Below are 20996 nucleotides of genomic sequence, written 5' to 3' on the forward strand. Positions count from 1 at the left end.
GTTTGTAGAAGCAGTCTGCAGGCCTAGGTGCTTGGTTTTAAACACCTGTGGCCATGGAAATGATTGGAACACCTGAATTCAATGCTTTGGATGGATGACTAAATACTTTTGGCAATATAGTGTGTTATTTTCAGCTGACCTGAAATTGTCTTGGCTTTTTTTAGCTGCTCCTTAGTCATCAGTGTTTGTTCAGCTTTGTCACTGGCTTTTTTTATCACTTTGTCTTTCCTTAACCTTGTACCTTGAATGCTGTACCTCTCACTCACTCTCTCTCTCACTCACTCACTCTTACACTATTCCTTTCACAATTAGAAATTGATGACATGCTGATGCATCAGTCTCGAGTTTTCACGGCGGACTCTCTGGAGCGGGTATCATGCAGACCGCCCCGTGGGCACCCAGAGCCAGAAGTGTGGTGGGAGCAGGAAGGTCAGCGGGTTCCTGCTGAGGGCCGGGTGTACCAGGATGGGCTGGACCTGGTCTTCAGCCCCACCCGCGGAGAGGACTCGGGCACCTATGTCTGCTTTGCTCAGAACAAGGCTGGCCAGAGGAAGCAGGAACTGATGGTCACTGTTGCCAGTGAGTTGAGACGCATCTGTGTTCTGCTAACCACACAAACATGCGTAACTGTTTGGTTGTGTTGTGTTATTTTGGCACTTGTAACAATTTGGAATTCAAGCTGTGTTCTTTCTAATGTTGCTGTCTTTCATTCTTAGCTGCACCTGAATGGATTGAAATGCCAAAGGACAGCCAGCTGGAAGAGGGGCATGCTGGATATTTACACTGTCACACCCGTGCCACACCTGACCCTGAGGTCACATGGTATCGTGCCAGTCAGTCTATCAGTGGTGAGGTGAGTGAGAGGATGATGTAAAAAAGAGCGCTGTCCTTACTCTGTCCTGAGAATAAAGCTGTCTTTACACAGTGAAATTTTCATGAAACAAGTTTCTTGACAGTTACACTAAGCAATCAGACAATCATAAGTTAGGCATTAAGTTACTCAACTGTGCACACTAGTGTGTGTGTATACACACACACACCTTACTGAAGGGCACTTCAGTCATGTCCTGTTGGCTCAGGGGATCAAAAAAAACATGGGTCCTTTATTTACAGAAACACACACTGACTCTTATACTGTCTGTCTGTTTAATAGGATGTGCGTTTTAAGCAGTTTCCGAATGGAACCCTGCGCATCAATAATGTGGAAGTGTATGATGGGCAAAAGTACCACTGTGAGAGTAAAAATGAAGCGGGAAGTATAAATGCCCATGCAAAAGTCATCATCTTGGGTAAGAAATTTGTGTGTGTGTGTGTGTGTGTAATAAGAATAGATTTTTGTTGCAGTCAATGTGTATGAAAATACGACTTCTAAGAATCTGGTAAGCCACCAAAACCATCACCATCAGATAAAAAGTACTTTAAAAAAAAGTTTTCATCTTCAAGAAATGGATAAAATGTTCCTTTTCTGAAAAAATTTGCAAGTGTTGTTGTCCATATTTCTACTGTGAGAAGACACAACGTCTGAAAGGATGTGTAGCTGTAAAGATAGAGAAAATAGATAAGAAAAAAACATTAGGAAAAAATTGCACTTTATCACCAAAGCTGGACATCTGAGTTGTAAAGTTTTATGGACTGATGAATTTAAATTTGTAACTGAGATTATTTGGATCCTGACAAGCAGAAAATGCAAACAATTTCTAAGATCTAACTTTGGAGATCTTATATATTTGAAAAAACTGAAAGCAAGTGACAAAAGTCTATATTTAATTTTTTTCCCCTGATGCTGGAAATGCATGTTGGAAAAGTGGAAAAAAAACTGTTTTGACTGTAAATTATATAAATGAAAGGGTGGACTTCTGCACAGGATTGTACATTATCTCCATCTCCTCTTTCTGTCTTTGTATGTACGTGTGTGCTGTCACACATTCTTTAAACAACCTTATCTTTGCTACGCACCCCAGAACGGCTAAAGTTCACCCCAACGCCACAGTCCTTGCAGTGTTTGGAGCTGGATAAGGAAGGCAATTTGCAGTGTTCTGCCAAGGGCCGTTTGCCCCCCACCATCCGTTGGTCCAAAGCTGGTGTGTATTGGGAGAAAAATGCACCTTTTATTTAAAACAAAGGGATCTAAAATTATGCATTTCGAAGAATTTTCAGGAACTTAAGAAATACTCCAGAGATATTAGTCTTATCTGTGATGATATTAATGTAGTGACTTAGAATTCATGATTCTAAGTCACTACATTCGTGATTTAGAATGCTTTAGAATATGTCAGTCTTCGTACATAAAGTGGCCACAGCTGTTGTTGGAGACGATCAGTGTGTATCTCTGCTGCCCCCTGCAGATGGCAGGGAGATTCCGGCTCGAGTGAAACAGAATGGAGGCGTACTGCGCTTCTCCAAAGTGACTCGGGCAGATGCTGGAAACTATACCTGCCTGGCCTCCAACAGCCTGCAAGGAGAGATCCGAGCTGTGGTTCAGCTCACTGTTGCAGGTAGATACTGAGAATTTGATATGCTATAATTTTTAACAGAATATATGCTTAATGAATTTATCCATTAAATCTCTTTTTGCATCTCTTTTGTCCCCCCCCTCCCTCAGTGTATGTGGTGTTTAAGTTGAAGCCAGAGAACACTACGGTGTATCAGGGTCACACTGCCATACTCCACTGTCAGGCCACGGGAGATCCTTCTCCCATAATCCAGTGGAAGAAGAAGGACAAGTTCTTGGAGGCTGGCAAGAGCAGGTAAAACACAGTATCCGGCACATGAAGCAAGCATTGATGGAAATGAGATCTGCTTCATAAAAATACCTTACATAGAATTCAATAGAGGTTGATCACTAATGTCTAAACATTAATTTAATTTCATTGTGTCTAACTCAGTGATTCTCTTGGCTGTATATATCCAAGGTTTCAGATGATGCCCAATGGTTCTTTGATTGTTCATGACGTAATTATGGAGGACACTGGCAGCTACACGTGCATTGCTGGGAACAGCTGCAACATTGCACACACATCTGCAGAGCTTTATGTCGTGGGTGAGCCATAACTGAATAGAACACAAGGCAACCATCAGTGTCTCTTGTGCCAGCTTCAGCAATGATAATTTTATCTTTTATCTTTTTTTTAATTTTTTTATTAAAGTTATACCATCCTTGTTGCTCTTTTATATTATGCATTCTTTGTCTGTTTTCAAGCATTCATACATCAATACTTCAGAGACCTTATAGAAAATAATTAGATAGCTGGATTGGTAGCTAGATTAAGCACATTGAATTACTGTTTGTTTGATTAATCTAAATTAGAATGTGACTGTCAATTTTTTGTCTCTGCTGTTGAAGGGATAGATGCACCAGAGAGGTTGAGAAGCTGTCTGGGTTAATTGTGGCCTTAATTTATTATGGTCAGGCCCTCAGTCCATACTGTATGTCACTTGAGTTCTGTTACTAGGTTACTTGGTCAGGAATAAAAAGACCCTTTCAGCTGGATTAATCTATAGAGCTATGTGAGAGAGACAGAGAGAGAGAGACAGATTCAGAGCATCAAAGGTGAGGGCAGGGGGATGATTTTTATTTTGCATGTGAATAACTCATATGGTTTATTTTGTTGGCTACAGAAAAGCCAGTGCAGCACTCCATGTCAGATGATGAGAAAGCTCCCTATAAAATGATCCAGACCATTGGCCTGTCAGTGGGGGCAGCTGTTGCTTACATCATCGTTGTACTTGGCCTCATGTTCTACTGCAAGCAGAGGCGCAAAGCCAAAAGATTACAGAAGAGCAGAGATGAGCCTGAAATGGAATGTCTCAATGGTGAGTGTTAAAAGCTATTAAGTTTGTCTTGGAAAAATATCAGCCAAATATGAAACTGTTGCTTTAAAAAAAAAAGTCAACTCAGATTATTTAGGCAAATGGTTGTTGGATCATGCACCATGCTAATGCAGTTTTTGATTCATCTTATAGGAGGTGCAGTGCAGCAGAATGGCCAGACTACCGCAGAGATTCAAGAGGAGGTGGCACTGACTAACATAACAGCTACTGGAAACAACAAACGCCACAGCACTAATGATAAACTTTGTTTTCCCCGTGCTAACCTCCATCCTATCACAACCCTGGGTACTGTCGTACTGCTTTCTTGTCCATCAGGAAATATTTAAATACTTAGTATTAACCAAATAGCCAATAGACCAACTGTCTGTTAACTGTCTAGACCACCACATCTTGAATTATTGCTAAAGAAAAAGCTGTTGGATAAATAAGTTTGATAAAACCAACTGTTTGTGTGTGTGTGTGTGTGTGTGTGTGTGTGTGTGTGTGTGTGTGTGTGTGTGTGTGTGTGTGTGTGTACTTCCTAAGGTAAGGGCGAGTTTGGGGAGGTTTTCCTAGCCAAGGTAAAGACTGGTGAAGATGAGAAGGAGACCGTGGTTCTAGTGAAGGGTCTGCAGACACGAGATGAGCAGCTGCAGATGGATTTCCGTCGCGAGAGTGAAATGTTTGCTAAACTTGGCCACCTTAACATTACACGTTTGCTGGGCATGTGCAGAGAGACTGAGCCATACTACATGATTCTGGAATATGCTGATATGGTAACTCTCCATGTTTTCCCCACTGTAGAGTTATTCTAAGCAGAAAGTATGTAAAGAAGGTATGACAGTATGCTTTAGTTGGTCATACTTTTCATTTGGATTGTGTTTAAATTAACTCTATTTTGGATGCACTTCTTTTCATTCCCACAAAATATTTCACAGTAGACAAAGTGTCTTTTCAAAGAGTACCTTAAGGTTTATGTTGCCTCTTTCCCAGGGCGATCTGAAGCAGTACCTGAAAATCTCCAAAAGTAAAGATGAGAAAGGCAAGAACAGGCCACTTGGCACCAAGCAAAAGGTAATGTTGTTCAACACCTAGAAATCAGTGCTTACGATTCACACTCATTTGCTTGTTTTAGCATTGTATAAATATTCAGTTATGCTCATACTCACATGCACTCACAATGTCTCTTGTTCTGTGTCTCCAGGTGTCTTTGTGTCTGCAGGTTGCTTGGGGAATGGAACACCTCTCAAATCAGCGCTTTGTCCACAAGGACCTGGCTGCACGCAACTGCCTCATTAGTGCAAAGCGGCAGGTCAAAGTATCTTCTCTGGGCCTCAGTAAAGATGTCTATAGCAGGTTAGTTAAAAGCATTAATAGATATTTTTACCTGAAATCATTCTCATAAAAAGGTTTTATTACTCAGAGGGTGGATTTCATTTTGTGAATGTGAATCACTGAAAAATTGTGCTATATATTTTTCTCTGGGTGTGTGTGTTTGTGTTTTTGTGTAGTGAGTATTACAATTACCGTCAAGCCTGGATCCCCCTACGTTGGCTTCCATCTGAGTCAGTGTTTGAGGATGACTTTTCCACCAAGACAGATGTATGGTCGTTTGGAGTGCTCATGTGGGAGGTCTTCAGCTTTGGAGAGCTTCCACATGCTGAACTACCTGATGACAAGGTGCTGGAAGGTAAGATGTTTTTTTCTGTTTGTTTTAATGCAGTAATACTGTGTTCTTGCACATTCTCCAACAAACAAAAACATCCTAATGTTTGCAGTTGGCTTTATACTAGAATGTAGACTCATGAGCAGTATGAATCAGTGTGAAAAGGGCAGAACATTTTAGACCCCAATGTTTGAGTTTGTTGTGTTCATTTGTTGTGTTCATCTCATCTTTGGCCTTAGAGATAACTTTATGGTCATTAAAACTGTGAAATAAGCAGTTTTATAGCTTAAGAACAACTTTACTGTTAAAGGTATATGGACCAAAATGCATATATACACAGAGCTGGAGGGTTTCACATTATCCATTATCAACAATGCTCAGAAGGATATCTTCATTATTCTTTACCCAGCAGCTGTAACCACAGTCACATTAAACTACTAAGATGTCTGGTATACTCATGAGTTTTCATTTCTTTACATTAATATTCAGATATTTTAACAAGTGCTGGTTCCCAATTCCCCAACCCACTCAGCTCAGGGCAAGCACCCTGCACTATACCAATAAGGGTCCTTGGCAAGACTCCTAACACCACCTTGGCCTACCTGTGTAAAATGATCAAATTATACCTCGCTCTGGATAAGAGCGTCAGCAAAATGCCATAAATGTAAATGCTATTTGAAGCAGTTCTCAGCTGCTTGGTAACTTGAAGAACCCCTTGATTTTTGTTCTAATGCTAACCATCTTTGGCTCTCCGTATGGTCTAGGGCTTCAGGAAGCAAAGTTGAAGCTGTCCCCACCACAGGGATGTCCCTCCAGGGTGTACAAGCTTATGCTGCGCTGCTGGGCTGCCAGTCCCAAGGACAGAGCCTCTTTCAGCGACATTGTCACAGCCCTCAGCGAGCTTCCCTCTGAGAGCAAGGTGTGAGAGAGAGAAAGAAGGATGGTGGTTGGACTGAGGCACACCGAACAGAAGAAACTGGATTGGTCTGCTAAGACTATGAAAGCCATAGTCATAAATTAGATCCCCCTCTCAAGGAAAGAAAACCAAACTGCTTCTGAATAAAAGCTGGATTTTGTGTTTTTTTTTTGTTTTTTTTTTCTTCTTCTTCAATATGTTTTCTACCTATCAACTCAGCAAATGGGTGGACTTTGTGATGAAGTTATTCTGTACCTTTGGACAAACAAATGGCATAAAGAGATGGTTCTAAACTACAATTGTAGAAATAATTATCATGTCAGCTCTGCTAAATTGTGGCATCAAGTTAGCCTGAGCAGTAAGAATTCTATGTTCACACAGAGTGCAGAGTACATTTGATATACATTGTTAAACCATGCACTGATCATTTTTTACATTGTATTATAGAAGGGTTGTTCCAGGAACCTCTTAATTTATTTTAAAGGTCCTGTTTGTCTACACTGTACAGAAAGGTACTGTTTTTATATTCATTTTATTTTAGATGTTTTTAGAATTCGGAGTACTCTGAAGCTGATTTAGTTTGCTGAGGCAAAGGTTAAGATGACTTGAGATCATTGTTATGAACGTTTCAATTCAAGTGCCTGTAAAATGAAGGATATGCTGTATTAGTGTATGTTTTATGCTGAATCTTTTTAAAGGCTTTGTATTTTTTTGTTGATGGTTTTTATACTTTTTCCCCACTTATTGTTACAGCTGTATGCGTGGTTTGTGTAAAAAAAATAGTTTTGACTCAAAAAAGAGGAATAACAAATATTCTGCTAATGCAATAAAGCTTTGTACAAAATGTGATTTTGTCTTTTGTGTATAATTCATTATTTGCAGGATATGCTTCATGCAGCTGTCTGTGGTGCTTTACCAGCCGGACTACACGGCTATGTTACATGTGTAAACTTGCTGTTTGCTTTAATGGACTGGATGAAATCGTCCCGGATTCATTCATGCAGGGGTTGGTTAAGTCGCTAGAGGGTGATGTCCCCACAATGCGTTTGTATGAAATGGCCTTTCTGGACAGAACCCTTAGATTATTAAAGTTAATACATAACATGTTTCTCACATTAAACAGTATTTTCATGTTAGAAATGGATAAATATAACCGATATCGGCTTTTAAAAATATCTGCATGAAAAATAGATTCTGTTTATATAGGCAACGTATCATCACTATTTATTTTAATATTAACAGTATATTATTGCGAAGACTTGTATTATTTAGTATTGATTCAGTCTTCAGCAATATTTACAACTTGTCTTATTAGCTACGGCATGCCTCTTCCTCCCCCTCTGTACTCTGCTGTGTCTGTCAGAGTGGATCAGCGCTTGAGGCTGAAGCCTGAAGTCGCTCCGCTCCGCTCCGCTCTGCTCTGCTCCCGTTCATCCACCCAGCAGCGCTGTACGGATTCCCGTTCAGAAGTTACCTGGAAGCGCATCTTCTTTTCAGGCGGAAGGGTCACTGCCTCCGGCTCATGTCGGCTCAGAGGGGGAAATGCTGTTGTCTTCTTGGGACTGGTAGTGCGGTTTCATCAGTTCGGCTAGGAATGCCTGCGTAAAGGGCTGGGAATTTATATCACCCTCTCGTAGCGCTCGTCCTTTTGCTGCCTAGCCCAGCGCTTTGCTAAGCGGCCTAAACGTACAAAATGTCGACCAGAACGCCATTGCCAACTGTTAATGAGCGCGACACGGAGAATGTGAGTACATGTAACGTTAGCACGCTTGTGTTTTGTTCTATTTACGTGTTGTTTGCACAGTTATACTGGTTGAATTTGATTCATGTCGAGTGATGTTTTACATCAGCTAGTTAACTAGCTAGTGCCCATCTCCGTAGCCAGCTAGCGACCTAGCTAATATCCTAATAATGTGGAGGCACTTTTTCTCTTATCTTGCTAAGAAAGCTGGTGTTGACTCGCAACAGTCTTTATCCAACAAGCTCGCCATCACAAGTACCCTCGCTATTGGTAAACCGTCTTAGGCTCTGTTCCTTTAGACAGGGTAAGTTAACGTTCGTTTTTGCTGAAATCTAAAGATTGTAGTTTAAAAAAAAACAAGCATTTAAGCTAGCTAACGCTAGCTAACTAGAAACCTAAAGATAGACGGGCTCAGGTGCACAGCGATGCTCTTCGTCCAGCCAATGCCTTGCGCTAACCATTCAACCTTAGCCGGCTGGATGTGGCTAACTGGATAGGAACAATATGAGTTTGACAGTATTGCAGCAAAATAAAGAGATATCGCAGGGTTCCCCCTTTCATGATTAGGTCATCTCGTGTTCACTGTGACTAAGTACTATAATGCATTGTGGTTTGTGTTGTATAAATAGACCGTTATTAATGGCTCAGTAATCAGTCCACTGTCTTTGGTTCTTTATCTTTACGGCCAACGCGGGCAGTGCGAAGCAGCCTTCTCTGCAGGTTCTTGGAAGCATTCTCACGATTCCCTCCAATTATAGTGTTATACGTTCCTGATTAAAAAAATCATGAATTGTGCGTAAGTGGTCATGCGGGGATTCTTAATTGGATAATTTAGTTATGGTATGTAGATAGCACCGCGAATGCTTAGTAAGCATGTTTATGCATTCGGTATTAGAAAATGAAATGCGCCCGTTGTTGCATTTATAGCCACTAACATTAATTCAGTTTTAAATAGAGTTGAAATCCCGTATAGAATAGTGACACTCAATTCCCAACGTAGTGTTTTTAGTTAAATACCTCAATATCGTCTTCAATTCGCCTGTCAAGGATGACAACTAAGTAAAAATGTTTGTCAATTTGTGATAGCATACCTATAATAATAATTAGTTTTAACTCTCTTTAAATTGCCATTTAAATAATTGTGACGAACAGTTAGCTGGGTTTCCCCCTTCATGATTAGGTCATCTCGTGTTCACTGTGACTAAGTACTATAACGCATTGTGTTTTGTGGTGTATAAATAGCCAGTTATTAATGGCTCAGTAATCAGTCCACTGTTTTGTCATCGCAGGTCACCTCTAGGGTGATAGAAATGAGAAATATGTAACAGTTTGTTTAGGAACTGCAGTTACCATGTCTGGACTTTCTTTAAAGTGCCTTTTCACAGTTCTTAAATGTGCAATTAAATCAGAACTTCCTTCCTGTCTATAAAATCTTACAGTACTGCACTATTTTGTCAGACAGTCCTTTCACAAAAACTGTACTATGTTATTGTTTCCTTCCACAGATAGGATTGGAAGGAATTATGTGCTCTGTGGATTTAGCAGTTGTAGAAGTTGGCTGAAACTTGCTGAGACAATGTCTTGTTTTTAAGTTTACTAGACTTATACTGTTATACCGTTTTGATACCATGATATGAGTGTGGTTTTACTTATCTGCTAACAGTACATTTTAATTACTAAGAGTAAGAGTTTACTGATATGAAATCAGTAAAATTGGGAATTATTATAATGATGAATACTTCTACTACTTCCAGACCATTTTTGATCTTGGATTGATTTAGCATGGTTTTCCAGCTATTTGAATGTGCTGATTTAACATAGGGATCAAGGCTGTCTTAGGAAACCTTGCTGTAAATTTGTGAATTTGCACAGGTCTCTGAACTCCCAGGGGCGAAGATGTGTTCATTGCTGCTTGTCTTAGAAAGGTTGATGCCTCTACTATATTTCAGTCAAATGCTCAGGTGATGTGATCTCATAATTTCTACCCTTCATGTATTTTTAGTAGTGGTTAATGACAGTTAATTCCAGTCTAAAAACAAATGGTCACAGGTGACACAGGCTCAAAAAGTGCCTAATAATCAGTACTTTAGGTTATACATGTTAGTTTAATAAATGTAATAATTTGCTCCATGCTCATGATTTTGCATTCTTTGCTGCTGTAAAAATTTATCATGGGTCTCAAGATTTAGAGGACAGTTTGCCCTTCTCTTTTAGCCTGCTATGCAGCTTCTGTGTCCAGTGCAATAGCATTAGAGAAGTGGGAGCAGCAGAACTCAAGCTGGTAGGAAATGTCTAACAACTGGTGTGATTTACACCAAAAACTGAATGGACCTACACCTGAAACATCATAAAACAAGATCATTAGATTGCCTTCTTGAGACTTCTGCTAATTAAAGAAATGTCCTGTAGGATTAAAATTGTTTGTCCATCATGACACAGACTGCACAGATCCCTGTTACAGTCACCATTGCTGCGATTACGTAAATTCATGTAGATGGATAATTTTTTATTACCTTTTCTGAATTAATTATGTCTGATGAAAGCATGACCAGAGAGTGAACAGTATGACAAAGATATACTTAATTTATTTAGTTTTTAATTGTTTCTGGCTTTTTTTTTTTTGTAACTTGCTTTGCAGGAAAAAAAATTACACCATCTCAGAGGTTCTCAGTCCTGATCATGGGGTGGTACTGCCCTGCACCTTTTAGTGTTTCCTCTGCTCTGAACTCTCCTGATGCAACTAATTATGAAGCCCTTCCTGAGGTGAGCTGAGTCTGTTGGAACAGGGAAAACACACCATGCAGGGCAGAAGTACCCCAGGAGCAAGCTTGACGACCGCTGCACTAGATATTAAAACTATATTTTTGTGTGCTTCATAGCTAAAACTCTGCCCTGCAGATTTAGTTGTTTCCCGGTTTAAACACCCAGATTCGTCTTGTCAGGTAATTAACAAGCCCTTCTTAACTATAATAGGGCATGGGCAGGGAAAGCTCTCAAATGTGTGGGGCAGAGGGTAAACAAATTTGGGACCACTACTCACAGAGAAACAAAGAAAAGAGGTTTTGTCTCGCCAGCTTTCCTAAAGCAGGGCTTTCAGAGCATATGTGTTCCTTTGGACCCTGGCGTTACAAAAGGTAAAACTCACTGGCATGTTTGCCTATTTGTGATGGCAGGACTATAATAATTATTAGTTTTAGCTTTCTTTTAATTGCCATATAAATAATTGTGATGAACAGTTGGCTGATTAGCTTTGTTCCTGCCAGTGAATACTTGGTAGCTCCCAACTGATGTCAGACATACTCAAGCTCAAATAAATAAACATGTTCATCACTGCCTTCTACAGTTGTTATTGCAATGGTCACAACTTTGGCTAGAACACATGGACTGTGTCTGAGCTGCAACAAATACTGTGCCGCGGCTGTGCCGCTTGTGTCCGCGATCTTGTTCTTTCGGGTACTACCCAAAGCTGGGTGACCATAGGTGAGAGTCGGAACGTAGATTGACAGCTTCGCCTTCTGGCTCAGCTCTCTCTTCACTATGACGGACCAGCATAGGGTCCATATTAAGGTCGAATGCCTTCTCCAAATCCACAAAACACATGTAGACTGGTTGGGTGGATTCAAGCTGAGATCGGTTGGACTCTCTTCTCCAGTACCCCTGCATAGACCTCACCAGGTAGGCTGAGAAGTGTGATCCCACAGTAGTTGGAACACACCCTCTGGTCCCCTTTCTTAAAAAGCGGGACCAGCAGTCTGCTATTACAGGGGGACCGCTGCCCCAGATGTCCATGCGATGTTGCAGAGGTATGTCAGCCAATACAACATCCAGAGCCCTCAGGAATTCCGGGCAGATCTCATCCACCCCCAGTGCTCTGCCACCAAGGAGTTTTCCAACCACCTTGGCTACCTCAGCCCGACGGACCCTCGCTCAGATCTCCAAGCTCTGCCTCCTCTGGGGAAGGGATCGTTGGTGGGATTGAGAAGATCCTTGAAATATAATTTCCACTGTCCAATGGCGTCCCCAGTCAAAGTCAGCAGCCCCCCAGCCCCACTGTAGTGTTGGTCAGGAACCGCTTTCCTCTCCTGAGGCACCTGACGGTTTGCCAGAACCTTCTCGGTGCCTGTCAATAGTCTTTCTCCATGGCCTCACCAACCCCCACCCACACCCGAGTTTTTGCCTCAGCAACCACAGAAGCTGCGGCCCGTTTGGCCCTTTGGTACCCATCTTTTGACTCCAGAGTCCCACAAGCCAACCAGGCCCAATAGGACTCTTTCTTCAGCTTGATGGCTTCCTTTACCCGAGGTGTCTACCAACGGGTTTGGGGATTGCCGCCACGACAGGCACCTATGACCTTGCGGCCACAACTCTGATCCCCTGGATCAACAATGGAAGCAAGGAACAGGGCCCACTCTGACTCAATGTCACCGGCCTCCCTCAGTATGCGGTCAAAGCTTTGTCGGATGTGGTAGTTGAAGATCTTTCTGGTAGGTTCCTCTGCCAGACGTTCCCAACAAACCCTCACAACTCGTTTGGGTCTGCCAGGTCTGTCCGGTATTTTCACCCACCATCTGATCCAACTCGCCACTAGGTGGTGATCGCTCCGCTCTTGACAGCTCCGCTCTTGACAGCTCCGCTCTTGACAGCTCCGCTCTTGACAGCTCCGCTCTTGACAGCTCCGCTCTTGACAGCTCTGCTCTTGACATCTCCGCACTTCACTTGGGTGTCCAAAACACATGGTCGCACAGTGTGTCCACGGGGTTGTAAAAAGTATTAAAAGGTAGTAAATTCAGTTGGCCAAAATTAAGGCCATTAAAAAGTAATAAGCTTCATCTGACGAGGTATTAAATTTTCGAACCCTCATCCAACTGCCTAGACGTTTTTGAATGTGTGTTAAGTACAGGCCTTTCTCCTAAAATTCCTTAAATTAGATTTATTTTTATGTTGCTAGCAGTGATATGACGTGACATGACCTGATGTTTGTTCACGCACGCGCCAGTCACCTAAATACCCGCCTGGCTTGCCGCCAAACCTGTTAGCGAAACACTATGGGAAAGTGCAAGTTTTAAAAGTGCCAAGATTTAAAGACTGGCTTAGGCCAGTGGTTAGAAACAACCGAGAGGCTTTTTGCCACGTTTGCAAGAAGACCATCAGCGTACTCTGTATGGGGTTGAATGCGGTAAAATCGCATATGGAGTCCGCTAACCACCAAAGGAGGATGCACAGGTGTGGGGAGCAGCTTCCAATTTCAATGTTCTGCGGTACATCGCCGACATCAACCGCCACTGCTTTGCCGTCAACTGCTCTCCCTACCCGGACGACTGCCAGCAGTTTTCCAAACGATAGCATTGTCAACAGGTGCTCAGATGCCAGACAGCAGCAGACCCAATGCCCTGTCACCACTGCCGCTACGTTGGGAGCTGAGGTGCTGTGGTGTTTGGACCAAACGAAACACCACTCTTTCAATTCTAACGAAGGCATTGGAGAGCTAAATCCTTCGCGTTGGGCAAGGATAAAACTGCTTACTTTATCAAATTTGGTATTGCGCCATGTTTCAAGAAGTAACTGGTGAAGACCATAAACAAAGCTGGGCCGTTCGTTCTAATGTTTGACGAGAGCCTCAACCAATCCTCAAAAAAAAAAACCAGATGGACATACATATTCGTTTTTTGGAGGATGGCTGTGTCAGGTCAAGATATTTTGGCTCAGAATTCCTGGGACATGCAACAGCTGATGACCTGCTGCAGCACATCAAAGTAAGTTTATTTTCTTATTAATCATTCCTGACTAGGCTTGGGTGATATGGGCGATATTAATGCTTTGTACCGCGGTTTGACAAAATGCCGGCAATATATTTTATTTTTACATTTGTACATGTATATTTTATTTACCTGGTGGTTATTTGGGTAAACCGCAGTGTCTCTGAGAAAAAGCAGCCTGATTCACGTGAGAGTCACACAGGATAGCATCTAAATGTAACGGGGAATTACTGCAGGAATAGGGAATTCGTAGGAATTTACACCATCTCCCCAATGCATTTCCAACCCTTATTTGAGTGGAGACTTTGGAGCTTTTAACTTTCTTTTAAGTTAATTGAAACCCAGAAAGAAAGAAGTCAGATAAGATAGTACTTTATTCTACCCGGAGGGAAATTCAAGCATCCCGTAGAGCACAGAGAGATGTCCAGCCGTCTGATTGTAAGGTAATTAAACGATAGCGATCGCCATGGCAATGCTTTTAAATGGATAAATCGCCATCTCAATAAAATATCACCTTGCTAGACAACATCACTACTGTCACTTAAAATGAATATTTCAATCTCACGTTCGTTTCAAACAATATGCAAGTTGAAGTCCTGACGTGCTAGCGTATAATCTCACTGGTTATTTAGAATAAATATGAGGACATCTAGCACTCCTGTTCGGGAGACCGTAGCTGTATCCTGTTACAAAAAAGGCTGTGTTAGAGATGGGAGTACGTCGATATTGCACTCACCTCAAAGTATGCCATTCTGCAACATAAGACAGTCATGGGAAACGTAAATACCGGCAGTCAAGAGTACACCGCGCTATGAAAAAATGTATACCGCCCAAGCCTTGTCCTGACATATCCATCTCTGTCAAATGTTACCCAACACCTGGCTCATGTTTTACTTAAGGATAATTATTCTTGTAAGTATAGGCTAATGTTGTCTAAATGTTCGATTTGAAGCATACATTACTGTTTGTCTGTATATGCAGTTTACTTCAACAATAAGTGTTTATTCATCCAATCTTTCTTCTGTGTGATGATTCACAGGAATGTGTTGCGCAATTGAACATGAGGCAGCTTCTGTCGGTCGGAATGGATGGCCCAATTGTAAATTTTAAGTTCTTATATCTCCTTCAAAAGGAGCATGCCTGGCTTCATGGAGGTGCTCAAGTGATAATGGTTGGGAGCTGTGGACTACATACCCTCCACAATGCCATGAAGGCAGGCTTTATAGCCTGGCAACTTGGAAAAACTTCTGCGAGCGATGCATTTTCTGTTCCACAATGTTCCTGCCCGGAGAGAGGACTTCACGAAGCTCACCAGCTCCTCTTGCTTTCCCCTCTCCTTCTGCAGCCATAGATGGGTGGAGAATGTTCCATGCACATACTCACTCACCTTACTCTACAGAGATCTCTTTCTGGGCAGTTCTTGAGTCCAATTAAAAATGTGTTATATCTTTAAAAAAAAAAGTGTTATTTCTTTATTTACTTTTCACTTAAAGCCACTTCAGTAGCTGCTTTAAGTCATGCTGGTATTAAAAAATATTTTGTAGGTATTAAAAAGGTATTAAATTCAACTTAAGCTATGAATTTCTGCATATACCCTGTCGCAAATCCGATGACACAACTACAAAGTCGATCAATGAACTGCAGCCTAAGGTGTCCTGATGCCATATGCACGTATGCACATCTTTGTGTTCGAACATGGTGTTTGTTATGGACAGACTGTGGCAAGCACAGAACTCCAATAACAAAAAACACTTGGGTTCAGATTAGGGAGGCTGTTCATCCCCATCACGTCCTTCCAGGTCTCACTGTCATTGCCCACGTGAGCGTTGAAGTCACCCAGCAAGACAATGGAGTCCCACAGGAGGCACTTTCCAGTACCCCCTACAGGGTCTCCAAGAAGGCCGGGTACTCTGAACTGCCGTTCGGTGCATAAGCACAGACAACAGTCAGAGCCCGTTCCCCGACCCGAAGGCGCAGGGTAATAACCCTCTCATCCACCGGAGAAAACCCCAATGTACAGGCGATGAGCCAGGGAGCTATGAGTAAGCCCACTCCTGCCGGACGCCTCTCACCATGGACAACTTCAGAGTGGAATAAAAAAACTCCTCTCTCGAGAATCTGTTCCAGAGCCCCTGCTGTGTGTTGAGGTGAGCCCAACTATATCTAGTTGGTATCTCTCAGCCTCATATACTAGCTCAGGCTCTTTTCCTGCCAGAGAGGTAACGTTCCATGTTCTAAGAGCCAGTTTCAGTAGCCGAGGATTGGAATGCCAATGCCCCCGCCTTCGGCCGCCTCCCGATACACATTGCACCAGACCCCCACATAAGCACCTCTCCCACGGGTGGTGGGTCCGTGGGAGAGTGGTCCCATGTAGCTCTTTGAGGCTGGGCCCGGCCGGGACCCATGGGTAAAGGCCCGGCCACCAGGCGCTCGCCAAGGAGCCTCACTTCTAGGCCTGGCTCCAGGGTGAGGACCCGGTAACCCTAATCCGGGCGAGGGAAATTGGGTCCTGTTCTTTTTCATCATATGGGGTTTTTTGGATCACCCTTTGTCTGGCCCATCACCTCAGACCTGTTTGCCTTGGGAGACCCTACCAGGAGCTTGCGCCACTGGCAACATAGCTCCTAGGATCATGTAGGCACGCAAACCTCTCCACCACAATAAGGTGGTGATCCAAGGAGAGGAAAATGCTCCATCTTAACTCATTTATTTTGGACTCTGGTGTTTGAGAAACCCAGAAGACATTATGGAGTGGTAATTCTCCTCTCTGTTAAGACCTTCACATAAACTATGGAGCACAAATATCTTACTTGGTTAATAAACTCTGGGAGTGCTGATTGCTAGCTACTTTAGACCACTTCATGGAAGGCAGAGCTGGACAGTATACGTTATAGACCGTTTTCTCCATCACTTTATCATCACATTTGGCTCTGAATAGTAGCGTTAAGGAACTTCCGCCTACTACGTTTAACAGAACGGCAATGGAGGGTTGCTGTTATTTAGCCTCCCTTAAAATATTCCTTCGGCTTCAGTGCGTTTGATAGGAGAGTAGTTGGCATATCTGGTAGTTCCTCCAGCGTGGACGCAAAGGCTAGTTTGAAGTGCGTCACACAAAACTTAAAAATATTCAAACTTTGTTTGACCCTGCACATCTGCTGCTGTCAAATCTCTGTAGCAAAGCAGCTGCTTTCAGACAGCGGAATGTATTCTGGAGAAAATCTGCATTTAAATCACAAGTAATCTGTCTGAGACAAGTTTTGCAAAGTGAAAAAGGACCAGAGCTGATCTTTATGTATGTAAACATTAGCAAGATTAGTGAGTGCCCTGAACAGCACAACCAGCACAGAGACAGTGTCATAGTTTGGCATTAGAGTAAACCAATCACTAAGCTACTGTGGTGTGTTTCTCAAGGTTTTTAAGCAAACTCCTGTGATGATTCCCAGGATTGTAAATACACCAGTAAATAAATGTTTATTTTGAAGGTGAGCAGTTTTAATCAAATATTGTAAGTCTGACCTACTGTACAGCCCACATTCACTCTCCACTGTTTTACCTCCTTTTTGATTGGTTACCTTGTTAAAAGTGACACATGATGAGCAGAGCTTTTCAGCTGAAGTTGAATGTTTTTAAGCTTGATGGAGTGGAAACAATGGTAAGACTGTTTAGTTGAATTATTGCTGCATATAGGAACGCAGCCATGATTTTGGGCCATTGTGACCGTAAATCATTTAACATTACATTTACTCTTCTGCATTAATGAGCAACGTGACAATGGTCTACTGCTACCTCATTATATAAAAGATGTCATGTATCCGAACCCTGTGATGGTAAAAGCTTGTTTACCAAATAAATCATAACGTAACTGAACATAACATAACTTAAAACATGCTGGGTGGTGGGATATCCTGTTTCAATATCTTGGATTCTTTGTAAATGTGCTTGGTGCAGCATACAGCTTAACTGCTTTCTGTCTACATGGTTTCCTGGAAGAGGAATCTGCGCAGGTCTCAAGTCACAATGCACTTTTATGTTATTATCAACTTTTATGTAATCAGCAACCTTGTTTGTAAATCTGAGAAAGTCTCAATATCACACATTGTGTGATGTCATGGTTTTGCCTTATTACCCGAATGCTTACACAAATGACAACTCTTACTGTTTATTTTTTGCAGATCGAATCATCCCACAATCCGTTTTGTTGTCTGATAAAGCTCTCAGCTACGTGGTTATTTGTTGCCAGATGGAAAAAAAGATATTTTTTGCATGTTATTCTTAACAACTGTTCTCCAAAATTATCTTTCTTTATTCACTGTATTTGCATGTTAACTAATGCCCAAAGTGTATAATTTAATGTTTTTCACCCCCCCCCCCCCCCCAAAAAAAACTGGTAGTCTATATTATCTCTTCAAAGTTAGTAGAAGATATATGTCCTGAAATGCAGCTCATGTGTTAGATCTCAGTGCTGATTATTTATAAGTCATAGACTGCCACACCATAAACTTGCTTAGTAGGCAGTTTGTTTCAGTTTCTTGGGGCTGCAACAAATATTTGATAATATTCGATACAAATTTGATATTTTTGGTCAAATATTAATAAAATATTGGAGCGGTGGGCAGCCCTATCCACGGTGCCCCGGGAGCAATTGGGGGTTAGGTGTCTTGCTCAAGGACACCTCAGTCATGGACTGTCAGCACTGGGGATTGAACAGGCAACCTTGTCCAAGTACGTTTAATAGTGCATCAGACTGCCAACAGTCATGTTCTTTTTGTTGTTGTTGTATTTATTACTGAAAATAAATCAAAGTATTATCTATCTGTCCAGAGCCATAGCAAAATTATTTAGACTGCACCAGGCATTATAGCCGAGGCCAAATTTAACATGTGATAGGCACCAAGCCCAACTACCATCACCTGGATTTCAGTGCATTTTAGCAAATGTGAAGACTGGTGAAGTGGTACAGCTCAAGACTTGAAAGCGTTCTTTTTCAGGAAATGCTATCATGTTTGTAAAGTCACAGGCAGAGATGTGATTGTGTGAAAGCTTAAAATGGTTTATCTTATGCATTGTGGAAACACTTTTTATATGCTATCAGAATGTGACAGGACGAGAAAAAACGTATAATGTATCCTCAACTGAGATTTGTTTTACACCACAGCACAGTAAAATGTTACCTTTAGACTTTTTTTAGAGAACTTTGGACCATGTCCCAAAAACCAAAATTCGCTACTGAGCAGCATTTGATGAGTTTAGATCATCTGATACTGATACCTAGCTGAGTCATCTTGTACTCTGAATGCTGACTAACAGATTCTAAATTGGGTCTTTTGCTATCGTTACAAAAATTAGGATATGTATTCCAGTTTTTCTTCTGATACTTGAATGGTGTCCACGGTAACAGACCCCAGGAGACTCATATCGCAGAGGTCTAGGAGTCCTGCCAAGTGTATTTTTTCAATGTTTAGGTCTGTGTTTTAGAGAATAGATTGACCTCGTTTCTCTGCTGCCTGAAATAAGACCACAGATGAGTCAGCATTATTGTTTGTTACATTTGTGTGGGACCATTTATAAGAGCCAAATTTGTCCCTGGTGTGGCTTGTCTTTCTTCAAAGAACTGCGTTCTGTCTCTGATAGGTGTCTTACCATGAATGAATGTTAGCATTTTGTACACTGAGCATTGGTTGCACCCAGATGTCAAAAATAGCTGTCCTCTTAAGCAATGACGTCTCCTGGATTTTTAATTAAATTTTTTTATTATGGAGAAGCCTTATCATGTCCTTGGAAAAAGTAATATTATCCAGTTTTTTTTCTGTGAGCTTGTGCTCACCCCCAAAAGCATTTATGTGATGTCATTAAGCTGGTCTGCCTGTGAGGGCTGCCCTCCATGTAACCTACAGCCTTCAAGCGAAGAGTCAGTGTATCGACTGGGAAGGATGGATAGATGGGCTTTTTATTGGGTTATATCTGACATGCTGTGGAAGCTCACAGGAAGGGTTGGGGAACAGAGAGGGAAAGATTGGGACATAAGGGCTTACACAAACAAGCTATTACTTTTATTTATTTCTTGCAGGAATACAGGCATTATCCAGTATATAAGTGAATGGTGTAATGCTTTTCACTACAGTGGTCACTATGCAACTCAGTAACTCTGCATTTATTGTGTTATGTAATATAAAGACCAAACTTGACCAAAGCAAAGGCATGTTTTAAGCAGTTAACCCTCAAGCATTTTTGCCATTTTGTACAGAGGCTCATATACTGGTTCCCAGATTCCATAATTGTGCTTAGTGGCTGTCATAAGCTAATGTTTTGAGAAAAGTACATAAAAATAAGAAATTGTAACTGTGGTCAAAGATCGTTGCACAGTTATGCTAAAGACTAGAATGATATCTTCAATCAGTGTCATCTCTGATGTTATTTCTCCTATATATAAAACTTGTGGTATGTAGACAGTCAGGATTTAGTTTTTTTTTTTCCCCACATTATTCCTTAAGAATAATTGACTAACCTCTCAGCTATTTTTGGTAGCAAGTTATGGTGCATGGAGTGTTTACATACCAGCTGCTCTGTGTGGCACCAGACGACCACTGTTGTGAGAGTCTTTGGTTGCTTAGGCTTAAGGGGGGACAAGCATGAGCAGGAAGGCAAAAGTACTAGGCTAGTAGTATTACCCGAACAGAAACATGTTAATTCAAGGTAAGATGTAGCCTGCTGCTTGTATTTGAACACTCATTGATGTGATTAGTAGTGATATGTTTTAGCTAAATATTTTGCTCAGGCAGTGGCAGGACTTTAATAAACCTTTACTGTAATAAGGGGGTCCTAATCTTTTGGACAGTGGTGTTGTCTGTAAATATTGTGACCAATGAGCAGTTATTTTGTCAAGGCTTTTACAAAAGGAATATTATGTGTATCATGATCATATTTGTTGAGGACAGGAGCTTATGCAGTAGTATTTCATCAGGATGGCGAAGGATAAGAAGAGCAAGGGGAGTGGTTTCTGTAGTTATTGTTTAGCTCAAGGGTGTCCACCTAAAAGCATGAACATACACAGATTATATTTTATTGCTGTTACTTTGCACTTCCTTGATTATACATTTTAAAAAGATG

General features: G+C 41.6%; 2 protein-coding genes across 5 annotated transcripts in view; both read left to right on the forward strand.

Annotated features, from left to right (window-relative positions):
• ptk7a (protein tyrosine kinase 7a) overlaps nt 1–7241 on the forward strand; it is a 30561-nt gene extending 23320 nt beyond the window's left edge. The window contains 14 exon segments of the mRNA XM_017683775.2: nt 313–579; nt 717–853; nt 1154–1289; nt 1962–2081; nt 2346–2495; nt 2603–2747; nt 2913–3040; nt 3619–3813; nt 3964–4116; nt 4357–4586; nt 4804–4884; nt 5015–5166; nt 5322–5500; nt 6241–7241. Of these exon segments, the coding sequence (XP_017539264.2) occupies nt 313–579; nt 717–853; nt 1154–1289; nt 1962–2081; nt 2346–2495; nt 2603–2747; nt 2913–3040; nt 3619–3813; nt 3964–4116; nt 4357–4586; nt 4804–4884; nt 5015–5166; nt 5322–5500; nt 6241–6401 (2234 nt within the window). The 3' untranslated portion in view covers nt 6402–7241.
• Nucleotides 7242–7761: 520 nt separating this feature from the next.
• Nucleotides 7762–20996, forward strand: part of mark1 (MAP/microtubule affinity-regulating kinase 1) — a 43647-nt gene continuing 30412 nt past the window's right edge. For all 4 annotated transcript variants that reach the window (XM_017683761.2, XM_017683763.2, XM_017683764.2 and 1 more), the window contains exon 1: nt 7762–8136. In XM_017683761.2, the coding sequence (XP_017539250.1) occupies nt 8086–8136 (51 nt within the window). In that variant the 5' untranslated portion in view covers nt 7762–8085. The remainder of the gene's footprint in view (nt 8137–20996) is intronic.

Source organism: Pygocentrus nattereri, chromosome 15 (genome assembly GCF_015220715.1).
Source record: "Pygocentrus nattereri isolate fPygNat1 chromosome 15, fPygNat1.pri, whole genome shotgun sequence".
Taxonomy (NCBI): Eukaryota; Metazoa; Chordata; class Actinopteri; order Characiformes; family Serrasalmidae; genus Pygocentrus; species Pygocentrus nattereri.